Source organism: Tamandua tetradactyla, chromosome 10, assembly GCF_023851605.1.
Source record: "Tamandua tetradactyla isolate mTamTet1 chromosome 10, mTamTet1.pri, whole genome shotgun sequence".
NCBI lineage: Eukaryota > Metazoa > Chordata > Mammalia > Pilosa > Myrmecophagidae > Tamandua > Tamandua tetradactyla.
Window position 1 is genome coordinate 76,306,167 of NC_135336.1, and position 14,005 is coordinate 76,320,171.

General features: G+C 34.0%; 1 protein-coding gene across 7 annotated transcripts in view; it reads right to left on the reverse strand.

Moving 5' to 3' along the window:
- TMPRSS15 (transmembrane serine protease 15) overlaps nt 1–14,005 on the reverse strand; it is a 170,477-nt gene that overhangs the window by 67,718 nt on the left and 88,754 nt on the right. For all 7 annotated transcript variants that reach the window (XR_013158614.1, XR_013158615.1, XM_077118756.1 and 4 more), the window contains 3 exons: nt 9,562–9,667; nt 7,743–7,893; nt 4,946–5,081 (listed from right to left, as the gene is read on the reverse strand). Coding sequence is in view for 5 of the 7 variants with exons in the window: in XM_077118756.1 (XP_076974871.1) it covers nt 4,946–5,081; nt 7,743–7,893; nt 9,562–9,667 (393 nt within the window). In the remaining 2 variants the exon portion in view is untranslated. The remainder of the gene's footprint in view (nt 1–4,945; nt 5,082–7,742; nt 7,894–9,561; nt 9,668–14,005) is intronic.

Here is a 14,005-nt window from a genome sequence, read left to right on the forward strand (position 1 = left end):
ATAATAATTTCAGAGACATAATAACTCTTCAGATTGAAGATTGAGGAAGGTTAACTCTTCTGCTTTACAAATTTAGTGATAACCAGTGTGACCAGTGGTAGATTCACCACTCCTCCCCCAACATTACGCTCATTTTCTCTTCAGGGAATAGGAAAATTTCAAAATCTCAGATTATTATATGGTAAATAGCCTGTATTTGGAGAATGCATTGACTTTTCACATTACAGAATACTTCACATTATGTTACATACAAAGAGACGTGGGTAGGACTTTAATAGACACACAACCAAAACTAAAATGTTGTCAAGTGTAATTGTTAAGCTTGTCAAGGCAGGCAGTTTACTTGGCACTTCTCCATTAACTAGAAGTTTTGGAAAATTAATCTCTTTAAAATACTTAAGAAGTACTTTTTAAAAAGCATTTCAAATATAATTTCACATCAAATAACTGACCAGTAAAAAAGCTTTGATTCTTGGCCTGATTAGATGTGTCAGTTACTCTCTGTATATAAATGACTGGAGAGAATTGGCAAAAGCACTTTAAGCCATTCTAAATATGATGGAACAATTTATTTTAATAGTGATGATGCTAAAGTGGAGACATAGCATGAGCTTCGTAATAGAGAAATGAAAGTCTCATGAAATGCAATTCTGGATAACGCAGTCATGCTTTGTCATTAGATCAACCAACATTGGCTGGAGAGGAAGAATGAAATAGCCTGTCTAATACAGGGATTTCTATTCATTTATAGATGTTAGCCTCTTTCATATCTTTTCTTTTTCTGGAGATTGTTCTCTGAAAGACTTACATCCTTATTAATTTCTTACTATGCCAATAGGAATTTCACTATAGATGGTATATAATAACATGAAGTATTTTGCTAAATGGTTGTCATGAATAGTTATTTTACTTGATGCATGCCATTTTTAATGCATGCATAAGCATATGACATGACATACATGTCAATTTGGAGATATTTACTGTGAGATGGAAAAGAGGAAAGTCCACCTTTCACTCATAAAAAAACATTCAATTTAAAGATACTTATGGTAAAGCAAGTAATAGCGGCCATTGTGAGTTGAAGTTAAAGAATATGGTAAAAATGTTTTTTTTATTATGACTCATGCTAGTGAAATGATAGCTTTAGTTTGAGAAATAATGTCTCATATTCATGTTTGAATCTGTTAAATGTGGCTAACTGTCAAACTCAGCAATTGTTTTTGATTTTCAGTAGTAGATCAACAAATCCTTCAGTATTTATATAACATTTTGGATTTTTAGGTTATAATATAAAATGAAATCTCCCTTTACAGATTTTATGTTCAGTTTATTAAAATTTATATTTCCATTATTATGATAGAGTGACCAGGCAGGACATAAATATTTTTATTTAAGTTTATGAAAAGGAAGCTCAAAGTTACCATTCTCTGTGTTCTAAATTTTATTTGTCAGTAATAGAACCTAGCCAATGATCACTTTAATGAAGAGGCTACTATAAGTTTTAAAGGTAATAAGAATAATGGAAAATAGAACAGAGAAAAGCACATCGATACAGGAGTAAATGTGTGCTATTAACATCAAATTTGTTAGGAATTTGACTATCAAGTCATTCTAATGACATAGAAGGCAAGCAGTTCTGATGGAGTATTGTCATCAATTACAAGAGAGGCAGGTAGGATATTAATTCATTCATATATGAAGAACAGGATTAGATTATTTAGACTTACATGTAATGCCATGTCTATAATAACATTCCAAATGAATTTTTATTCTGGGTTTGCAAATGGAAAATGGCATATTTAATGATAACAGAGAAACACAATTGTGTGGAAAACAAGAGCGAGTATTAAAACATCTGTAACTATCATTTGGCCTTTTTCCTTCAATAACTTTAATAGCTCCAGAAATAAGTCTGAGGACCATGAGGTAGATTTATTTTTTGCATACACCTTTTCTATTTAGTAACTATCTCATCATGAATCATTCAAATTGTGTTTTAAATTGGCATACTATTTGCGTAATGGAAAATACATGGTCTTAAAGTGTTCTCAATACAATCCCCACCTTTAAATTAATCCACGCCAACGTCAAAGGGCAACAAGCATTGAGCTAATGCAGCACCAAGTGAATGAAGACACAAAATAGAAGAATTTCCACAACTGTAAAAACTGAACATACATTTCCCAAGACTCAAAGCAATGTGGTTCCCTGGGAATGAGGGAGGAATCTGAATCTTACTATTCAGTTACTTGTCTGAGATTATTTTCTTATTTAAATGCTCTATAAAGAACCAAAGAAAGGCTATTAGCCAGACAGCCATGGTTTCCTTTTATCTTTGCTTAAACAAATCAGTGATCTGGAATCAGAAAAGCTCTGCTCAAATACGAATTTCACTGAACAAATTGCAAATGGCATAGAATGAAATTGCTCAGAACGCTTTTGACGGTAATTAACATTTTCGGCCGTTCTAAATATTGCTCTGAAGTGAACCATTAGAAAACTGGAACAAAGACACTCTGGGAAAATTCTACAGTTTCTGTTGTTAAATCAGATGAGTTGTTCTACTATTATAATGGTTCTTTTGTTCAAATATGTAGGGTTACCAAACCTCCTTGATATTGAGATGCCATTTTTCTCTTTATCTGATTGGAATAGATACGAGGAATGAATGCGTCACATAGATAAAGTGTGAGTGGGGCAAACACATTTAAAACTTTATATGTACTATGTTATGTGTAAAAGTTACTTCAAATTTTCTATCTTAGCTAATGACGAGATTGTGCTATTTTTGGAATATTGGACCTATGAAACGATGTTTTTCTCCCTGACCATTTTCAATGGTCAAAAAGTATTATGGAAATAGAGCCATGTTTAAATGATTTCAATATCAAGCAAGCATATATTACTAATATTTGATATTTATAGGAATTATTTGTCAAGCCAGCAGTAATTTCAATGATTCTAAATATACTCTTTTGCATAAAAATGTTCTATTTAATGGCAGACGGGGGTGGCATACCTCACTGAATGAAGTTAGACAATTATTTTTAAACAATTTCTTGCAATGCCTCACATTATTGCATTTATGTTAGTAGCCTTTTCATTCCCCATTATCATTTCTAAGTCTTATTTTTGGTGCCAAGATTTTGCTTGAAAAAAATATTTGTGGCATCAAAATCAAAACACAGCCAGGTGTACACACAGACAGAGATGGAAAAAGAGAGAGAAAGCTTACTTTATATATTAAAATAGTTATTGAGCTTCAATTTATGTTCTAAGAATCAGTCAGAAACTAATGAAACAAAAGTGAATTAGAGCCAGAGTTTGGTGTCAAGAAATTCACTTTTTTGCTATAAATTTGTGACCAACATTATCACATGAGAATGGATGGTACTTTCTGTTTCTGCTTCAATTTTATGAGTGTGATTAGGTTTCTTTACCTTGTTATTTTCTTAAAGCTTTTTTCTAGTTCACACTCTCCTCTCTGAGTCCTCTATCATTTATCCTTTCCTGTTTTACTTTTAGAAGTTACATAATTCTATAATGCTTTAAATATTTATATATATACAGATGCATCAGTTGTTATCTTTACATATTACATTTCTTATGCAGTACTTTGCTGATAGCAGGTGTTGATAAAATTTGAATAAATGTTTAAAATACTGAGGAATTTATGTATAAGCCATAAAAGCATCTAAACACATTAATAGGTTGGTAAGTGCGATGTAAGTGTGCATTCACTATAGTTCTATGGGACCGGTATGGTAGTATAATTGCTACCCTCATGTTAATGGCAATTCCCTCATTAAATGTTCTCAAACATAAGTCATTTATCTTTACTCATTTTAAAGTGTCCTTTGAAAAAAAAAACTTAGGCTAAAAGCAGGAAAAAAATGTATAGTTTTGGAAGTAAAGCGAAATTTGTATAAGTTCACCAAATAGCTTTGCTGATGTGAATATGGGAAGTGTTTCAGCTGAGCTTGGAAGAAAATGGGACATATAAAAGTATTGTGTTTGTGGGTTCAGATCCATGACAGAACAAAAACATCCATATGGCTTGACACAAGCAAAGTCGTAGAGCTAGATGAGCGTACATCACTACCCTTCAAAGACCATAAGGACAGTTTTGTATCAAAACTACAATGCAGTGAAACATCCCAATCAAGGGACAATGGGTGCTTGATATTGTTTAACATTATATGTGGATTTTTTTCTCTTCTAAATCCCATGGTCTGAGAACAGTATGGAGAGTTTGTCTCCTTTGACATGAATAAGTGAGTGGTAATATTCCTTTCCCTCCGAAATGTCATGCTTACAACTTAAGAGCACAGGTAGACATAGGTTCCATTTTGTTCTTTGAATGAAAAGAACCCATAGGATACTAGAAATCCTGGTTTCGGTTCTGTTGCAACACATTACTGCCTTAGTGAACAGATGGTATTTTAAAGCCTTCCATAGGCACCATTTCAGGGAAAAAAAATAAGATCTAGGTCTACGTTTTCAAAAGACAGACTCAATTATTATCATTAAATTATTCTGAAAAGAAGCTTGGAGGGTTTTAAGCTTCATCAAATTCCTCTTGAGATCTTAAAATCATTCTTCATGAAAGCTATGAAAGCCTCAAGACTTTTTCCTAAATGTCTAGTCAATGCAGCATGGGCTTGTATTGCAATGAAAACAAAATTGAAAACAGCATCTTCGTTACTTTCAAAAAGAAAAGGACACTAAAATTATTATAAATATGTTGCAGAACAAAAGGTTAGGTAATTTTCCTTGTCAGTTTATGTATATTATTTTTTTCTAGCCTCCATTTTACTTATATTTAAAGTCTTTTGTTTTCAGTGAAAAAACATATTAGTCTGAGACAAGGAAAACAAAACCAAACCAAAGATATATCTGAAAATGTTAATGGTTTAATAAGGGAAAACACTCTCTGGCTACTTACTAGGAAGTTCTGGTGGAGGAGTTGGAACCAAAGTAGGTTCTGGATAAAGGCTCAGATTGCACATCCCATTTGTTAGGCTTATGTCATCCAATGCTATATCACTCAGCAACCGATTTGCAAAAGCATTAAAAATAACCTGTAAATCAAAGAGGTATATAAAATAATTCCAGCGAAAACTTCTCTAATTTGATTATTCTTCTGGAGAGTAAAAACTGGCTCTCTCCTAATGTAGGATGACCAGTTATTGGTTAGGGAAATATTGAGGATCATGTTTTTATAAGTTCCTCCTACTGAACACAGCTCCCTTCTTATGTGTCCAACTGGTGTATATTTTCACTAATGTGCTCCCTCTGAGTAGATATAATTGTCGGGTCCTTCTCTCTCACTGTTTGGTGTGATACTCCAAAATATACTCTATTTTATGCTGTTGTACTCAAATGCTACACTTTATTGTATTCGAAGTCATACTCTATTGTACTGTCATATACTCATTATTGGTCAGGGGAGAACAGCATTTTCCTAGATCCTTCCTGTCATGGTTAGGGACAGGTGTCAACTTGGCCAAGTTGTGGTACCTGTTCATCTGATTGGGCAAGCACTGGCCTGTCTATTGCAATGAGGACATTTCATAGGATTAGGTCATGATCACGTCAGCTACATCCACAGCTGATTCCATTTGTAATCAGCCAAAGGGGAGTGTCTTCTGCAATTAGTGATGCTAAATGCAATCATGGGAAGCCTTTTAAGGAAGACTCAGAGGAGACAGGTTCCATTTCTGCTTTGGCTGGTGAGCCTCTGTGGAGTTCATCCAGGCCATCCATTGGAGTCATTGGCTTCGCAGCCTGCCCTGTGGATTTTGGACTCTGCGTTCCTACGGTCACGTGAGACACTTTCATAAATTTTATATTTGCAAGTGTTCCCTGTTGATTCTGTTTCTCTAGAGAACCCTAACTAATACACTTCCCCACAGCAGTATTTGAAATCCAGGTAATTGCCTATCTTATTAGAGCATACAAAGCTGAAGATAAGATACATTAGTTAGATCATTTAAATGGGAGAAGGGGAGATGAGAAAGCTAAGAGTATAATACTTCTAGCCATACTTCACCTAGGGTGTTGGTATAGGAGACTGTGTGAAGATGCTTGTCCAGAAGACACAGACACAGAATTGAAGAAAGGTCTTAGTCAGATGGAGCATATTAGGGTTTCAAGGACAAAGAGTATTTTTAGCTGGACTTTCCTGTATCCTCTCCTTTGTAGGAAAAGAGAGACATAAACTGAATACCTGCCATCTACTAATAGCTCTACTAGGCACTTTATCTACTTTATCTCGTTTGATATTTACAGTATTATTGCACAGTAATCCATTCACATATTCTACCTGCTGCATGCCAGACACAATTCCAAATAGGCATTATTTTCTCACTTTCACATATCTGCAAATTGAATTTCAAAGAGGTTTTGGTGACTTGTCCAAGATTCCACAACAAAGTGGCAAAGTAAAGAGGCAAATACTTGTAGAACCCAATATTCTCACTCTGCCTGATCAGCTAACTCTGAAAATGTGGACTACATTCTGTTATTAAACAGAAATTGTTCATTGAATTGAGCCACATATGAGCACTGCAATACTTACATATCCATTCTTTTTTTTTTTTTTTTTTTTTTTTTAAAGGAAAGACAGAGAGAAGGAAGGAAGGAAGGAAGAAAGGGAAACATTTTTAAACATTTTCTTGTATTCTGTTTCTCCGTTTTTGTTACATGGGCTGGGGCCGGGAATCGAACCGAGGTCCTCCGGCATAGCAGGCAAGCACTTTGCCCGCTGAGCCACCGCGGCCCGCCCCTACATATCCATTCTTGCCATCTCTGTACTCTTGATATTCCATTTTCCCTTACTTCATCCCCATTAATAAACATGAAATAAAGGTAAAAAGAAAACTTTGTAGAAAAGAAGTCATGGGATCAGAAAGAAGAAAAAGTCAAAAGGAAGGGAAGGAAAGAGAGAAATATGAGAGGAATACAGCATTGTATATTGTAATAGTCATTGGCTATTGCCTGCTTTACACGAACTTATGGGGGAGAAACTGAAGCCTTCGCTGATGACAATATCTGTTGAAATATATGTCCTCTGAAAGTGAGACTCTCTTGTCCGAAATTAACCAATTAGAATATCATTAATTTGGTCAAACTATTATCTTCTACATAGCTTATACTTTAATTGCAAACATACTTAGGAGGGGAACACATTATGCTGTTATCTGAAAAATTAATTCACTTAATGTGAAATAAATGATCAGAGATTTCAGAACGACACAGCTCATAGAATTTGTTTCTAAAGGAAAGATGTGGATATTAAGTCAGAGAAGGGCTGGCTTAGGGGATACTGATGGGAGTGGATGTGCTAATAGGAAAGTGATTCTCTACAAAAGTGCAGGGCCGACCTTAGTGATGTGTGTGAAATGTTGGAGGCTCTAGGCAGGCAGGGCACATGGAAAGAAATGGAGATCATTGGTTCAAAGTTGCTGGAGAAAGCTGAAATATCCTATAAGGTATCTATGAACTTTTATGGCTCAGTATAGCAATACTTTTCAAGTAGTATATTTTTCCTTAATAAGTATTTTTTAATGTCAATGAATAAATGAAAATAAAGTACTCAGAGATTAGAAACAGAGATAGATTAGGAAAGTAGAGAAGGTGACTCGTTTTTCTGCAGAAAATAAGTCAGTATTACTTATTTATATAAAGAATGCAAATACATGATTGTAAAAACTGAAGTTTTGGGTTTTTTTTTTGCTAACCTTAAATTTGACTGTTTCATTTAATGTTACTTGTCCATAATTCCAATCTTTTCCATAATTTCCTTCCTTTTTGAAAATCGTCTTCTCCATGTTTTGGTCATTGCTGATATTAATGCTTAATTGATCGACATTTTGACCATACATACAATACCTAGTTCAGAAGCAAGCAAAAACAAAACAAAAATTTTTGGATTCCTACAACGTTCGAATAAGGCAGTTTAGTAAGAACAATAAAATAAAACGTCATTAATGAAAACCTGCTGTCTTTTGGACAGGTGGAGGAAATTGGCAGGAGAGGATGGATGGTACAAATTTACTTTATGAGATCAAGTATGCTAAAGTAAAAGCTTTAAGAATATGAAAAGGAAAAATTTCTGATGATATACTCTAACATCCAGAAAATGTTTGGCAGCTATGTTTTCGGAGCAAGCTTTCAAATGGTTTGCCAAATGCAAGATGGTTTTTGTCATTTTGTGGAATTTATGTGAAAAGTCCCATAAGCAATGAACAATCTGGAGGATACCCTCAAAGAGGGAGTTATTTGGGATTCTACTTCTCATTTAATTGCATGGTGTGAGGCACATTATATATCCACCACCTTTATGTTTCTAAACTTATAATTTTACTATATTTTTTATTACCTCACCAAACTTGTCAAAGGAAGGTATATGTGGTAAGAGGATCAAGTAAAGAAAGTGAGGGGTGAAGGGAAATAGTTTCTATGAATAAGTGTACAACTATTCTCACTTTTCTCTAGGCCTTCTCAGATCCTATTCTAACAAGTTAGATCAATGGCAGGATATGTTAAAACTTTTTTTTTAAATTTTATTTCACTTAAATTTTCATAGGTAGAGAGTTGGAAAGTGTACTTTTGCAAGTACACCAGAAAAGAAAATCTTGTTGTAAAGGTGCATTTTCTTGGAATTTCTCTAGTCCAAGTTTACTTTGATGACTAAGTCATTCAAGAAAAGTTAGAGGATCTATCATCCAATAATCTAATCAAATAATTGCTAGGGAATATCCATTATCTTAGCATTAGACATTCATTGCAACAGAAGAGTGCTCATAGCTTTCTGAAAATTTATCTACTCTCTCTTTTCCCCTTCAGTCTTCAGAAAAAGATGTAGGTGTATCTTGCTAAGTCTTCCACATCCTTTTTAATTAACTCCTGATTAGCCTGTTGGAAAAACAAGTAAAATAGCATAAAAGCCATCCTTTTTTGTTAAAGTAAATAGTTTATTCATAATAAATATGTCAAATAGGCTTAATTTTTTGTGAAATAGGCTTAATTTCATGTCTTATAATCTATTTCTTAGTAATCAATGACTCTGGGATTCTGAACAAACAAAACAAAATAATACCTAAGACCTACACATCAAATAACTTCGTCAACATATTTGCCTTGGAATCATCTTTTACCTTTTCTCTCTTTTTGTTTATTTGCTGTTGCTTTTGTCGTTTTAAATTGATTAATTTTCATGTTCCACAGCAAGCACTCAAACACTGTACCAATTTTCCCCCACTCTCACATCCCACCAAAGCATGCTTGTTCTCACACAAAGGATGTATAGACAAACCTGAATCTTACTATGGACAGTTGGAGATCCTTCTAAATTCACTGTCTTTGAAATACCCCTTTAACCCTGAGCATGAGAATTGCTGGAGAAGGGAAAGGGAGTCTACCAGAATTTTGCTGTTACAGCAGTAGGAAAAATTATGCATGCATTGAATCTTTGGAAAACATCTGAGCCTGGCAACTTTTAAAGGGCAATGTTTTCATTGCATAAGACAGTGTTTAGCATGTTTTTCTACAACATACCAGAAACTGAGGCATAGTGGTTCCCAAGTAGGGTCTAACGGAAGACTCAGAAGTCCCACTCTTTCTCTTCTCCATCTTGGTAAAATTGGGGTAGAAATGTAAAACCCTGCAAAAAAATAACAACAAAATGTATTTTCCTTAAATAGTAGCATTTTCGTCGTGAGACATGTCTTTCATTAAGCAGGAAAGAGAAGGCTTCAGGATGAAAATATGAGGAAAACATGTTTAGATGTAGTAGAAAGGATACTAGACTCAATCCGAGAAGGCAGCAGATCTGCCTTAACAAATTGTTTAGGAACTGTTTATCAGCACTGGGCTTCTCAATTTATAAAATGAGAACTTTGAACTAGGGCACCGCTATGAATATATTCAGTCTTTCTCATCATAGGTCTGCATAGCATGACTGTTTCATTATATTACCAAATATAAATACCTCTTTAATTTCAATTTAGTAGATGTTTTGATTGATTCACTTCTTTAGTATCAATCAGCATGTGAAGATATTTGGGTAAGCTAGTAGACTAACTTATGATATTTACAAGTATTTAAATCCAAATTTAAAAGCAAAGTTAAAGAGTTCCAAAGAACTTCAGTTCTATATTCCATTGACTATACTGCATTTCTTTAAATAAGAAGTTACCTGATTTTGTAATGGTTTCATCTTCCACATTTCTTAGAATGATAACTAATCATATCACAGAGGAACAGGAGGCCTGCTAATCCATATAAAAGCTTTCTATATAGCTCACGTTGCTGACTAAAGTACTTTCTGGTTAGGAATTCATTATTTCAACAATAATTTCAGTCATCTGAAGTGTGGGAAAGAGTTTGGGGGATGAGAACCATCTTGAATATTTTCTCAGGGAAATTACTATTTTTATCCTCAGCTTATAGCTCACATATTAAGGGAAGAGTTAAGAACCATGCAACAAAAATGATATAAAGTATATGGAATATTGGATAAAGTAATTGGATTGGAATATAAATTTTTAATGATATATTGCAATTCAATGTTTATTTGAAATCAAGCATCTTTTCTCTTGTGCTTTCCAATGTAAAGTTTTATAGGAAATATTGCATATAAAACTCAAACTCATTCATTTATAATAAAACACTGAGTTAAAAGAAGACCTGAAGTAAAGAAATACTAGCAGAACTGCCTATAGAGACATAAATGCACACTTGGACCAGTGAGTCAAATATTATTCGGAACAAATGAGTATCAAGGTAGAAATCATGGCCAATTGTCTTAATAAATGTAATACATGTAACTTCATTTAAATTGCTTTGAAAAATACAAAAATAATGTGTACTTGATGTTTTTATATTTTTAACACATTATATTTTATAAATGCTAAGATAGTTCATGAGTAACTAATTTAGCTATATGGTCAATGCTCACTTATCCGATTGAATGAAAATAGTAGTAGATACACAGAGGAAGTGCTACAGATTCTACTCCCTAAATGCCCACCTTTATATTTTGAGTTTTGAGTTGACCTTACGTATAGCTGCTTATGACATGGTTAGGGAGTAAATAAATACAAATTCTATTGAATGCTACACATAAGTACAGAAATGGCTAACCCATTTAGAAATATTTCTGATTAATTACAATTATATGATGTAAACACAAGTTGTAATTCTATTTATGTTTAACTATGTTCATAACTAATGAGTTATACTTTTAAATATTTTATATCTTAAATCAATAAGCAGAAACGTCTTTTGAATTTTCAGTCCTGAGCATGATATCATGAGTTTTGTGTCAATGTCCAGATAAAACATAACTCATTATACTTGATGCAGCCTATAATGGTTTATAAATTTTATATAGATAAATCTGAAAAAATAATAAAGTGTTGAAGGCTGAATTATATACCCCAATTGAAATGTGTTCTTAATCCTCCCTCCTGTGATTATGAGTCCATTATAATTATAACCCCTTGAAGATGTTATTTTAATCAAGGTGTGGCCCAACTGAATGAGGAGAGACCTTAATCTGGATTACTGGAGTCCTTTATAAGCAGAGGAAATTCGGTGAGAGAAAGCCAGGGGAAGAACTGGAAACTGAAAGTCAAAGGAATACAGAAGAGAAATAAGAGGACATGGCCATGTGATAGGAAGGCCAAGTAACCCAAGAATCTTCGGCCAGTCAGAATGCTACTGACCCTGTGAAGAAGTAAGCCTTCTAGCCTCCAAAATCATGAACCAATAAATTCCTGTTGTTAAGCCAAGCCATTGCGTGGTATTTGTTATAGCTGTCTGGAAAACTAAGATGGTAAGTATTATATAGAATTGTAATTATGGTATATAGTGAAGTAGTACATTACATTAAATTGTTGTTGTTGTGAGTCCTGTCAAATGCTTAAGTTTAAAATTAGAAGATAAAGGAAAGCCTTCATAAAATTATAAATACGAAAGTAGAAAAATATAGTTGTTCTAGTTTGCTAAGCTGCCGGAATGCAACACACCAGAGATGGATTGGCTTTCATTAATAAAAGGGGATCTATTTAGTTAATGTATAGTTCTTCAGAGGAAAGGCAGCTAACTTTCAACTGAGGTTCTCTCTTATGTGGGAAGGCACAGGGAAATCTCTGCTGGCCTTCTCTCCAGGCCTCTGTGTTTCAACAACTTTTTCTGGGGTGATTCCTTTCTGCATCTCCAGAGGCCTGCACTGAGCTGTGAATGCCAAGATGAGGTATGTTGAGTTGCTTGGGCTGTGCTACTTTGAGTTTCTCATTTAAGCACCAGCCAATTAAATTGAACATCATTCTTTGCAGGAGGCACGCCTCCTAGCCGACTGCGGATGTAATCAGGAACAGATGAGGTTCACATGCCATTGGCTCATATCCACAGCAATAGAGCTAGCCACCTTCACCTGGGCAAGTTGACACCTGAATCTAACTGCCACAGCAGTCAATCTAAAAATGCACTTAATCCAACCAAAACAATTGTTATTAAATTTCATCTACCACAGCCTCACTCCAGAGACCACCTGGCTTTTGTTTAACACAACTCAGATGCTGCAGAAAACACAGTATTCTAAAGCAGTCAATATTTCAGCACAATTAGAAATTGCTATTTATTTATTTATTTATAATAGAAAGTTATTGTGCACCTCTTTTTTTCTAATTTTACCTCCTGGGCCTACGAAGGGCAATATGGACATATGCCAACTCTACAAATATTTAAAGGCAACTATTATGTCTCTCCTGAGCTTCCTTAGTATTATCCATATTTTTTACTTTTAATGGTTTTCATATGGCACAATTTTAGTTCATATCTCCATTTAGTAATCTCTCAATGATTTGTACATCCAGTAGGTTACAGTTAGAGTACAGGAACACACATGGTATTTTTGCTGTAATATTTTATCAAGTGAAAAAGTAGAAGTGTTACAAAACTTGGGACTATGACTTAAATCAAATCATCATTGTTACGATCTTTTCCTGTCTGTGTCTCTCTCACAGTTCTCTATCGCCTTTAGGAGCTCTTCATCCCCTATATCAGTGCTTGGTAACACTTCCATTATATGCAATCTAATTGGTCTCTTTTGCAATATCTTCAACTGTCTCTTTATTTCCTATCGAATCAAATACAAATTCACTCTGATGAAATGAGACCTTCTGTAATATGACCTCAATATCATTCTTCAGTCATAGTTCTTATAATTCAACTCTTTACACATGCAGTTCTACAAAATTATTATTTTTTTAAATTTCTTCAAACACCCAGACGGTTTGTGACTTTCTGGTCTTTAAATTTTTTTTTTCCTGGCCTTACACTTTCCCTTTCATTTGTATTTCTTGACATCCAATAGAATTTTGAGGTCAATTAAATCAAATTGCCATCTCCTTCAGAAAGGCTCTTTAGGTCCTCCCAATTGGAAGCAACCTTCTTTTTAATTCTTAGCTGTACTTTGTACTTTTCCGAAGTCACTTAGTATATTCTTGTGTATTTTATTTATGCTTACATGTAGTTTTTAAAACTACTAGAGTGTTGGAGAAGAGACTTTTTTTTCTTTTTTTAATTCCCTATGAATATTGTTTAACATACTCTTGTTACACTGATTTGATTTGCATTTCCATTTTCAAGTTAAAATACTTCACAAAAGTTACGATGAAATAGATGTTTTTCATAACTATATGGAAATTTCTATGGTCAGATTACAATTTCTTTTAAAATTATTCAAATTGAAATACCTTTGAGAGCTCTTGGAATTGAGCTCTTGGCTAGCTTAAAGCCCAGAAATTGCATGTCATTTTAAAATTTAGGTACATGTTAAAGCTCTTCTTTGAGTCATTAGATTTTTCTTTTATCCCCCATTTTTTTCTTATTTTTTCATGAACCAAACCTAATCTCTCCCCATGCAACCCTATTTGAGAAAAAAACATGCTGGATATGTGCCAATGCTAATGTATAGATAACAGAAACTGGAGAG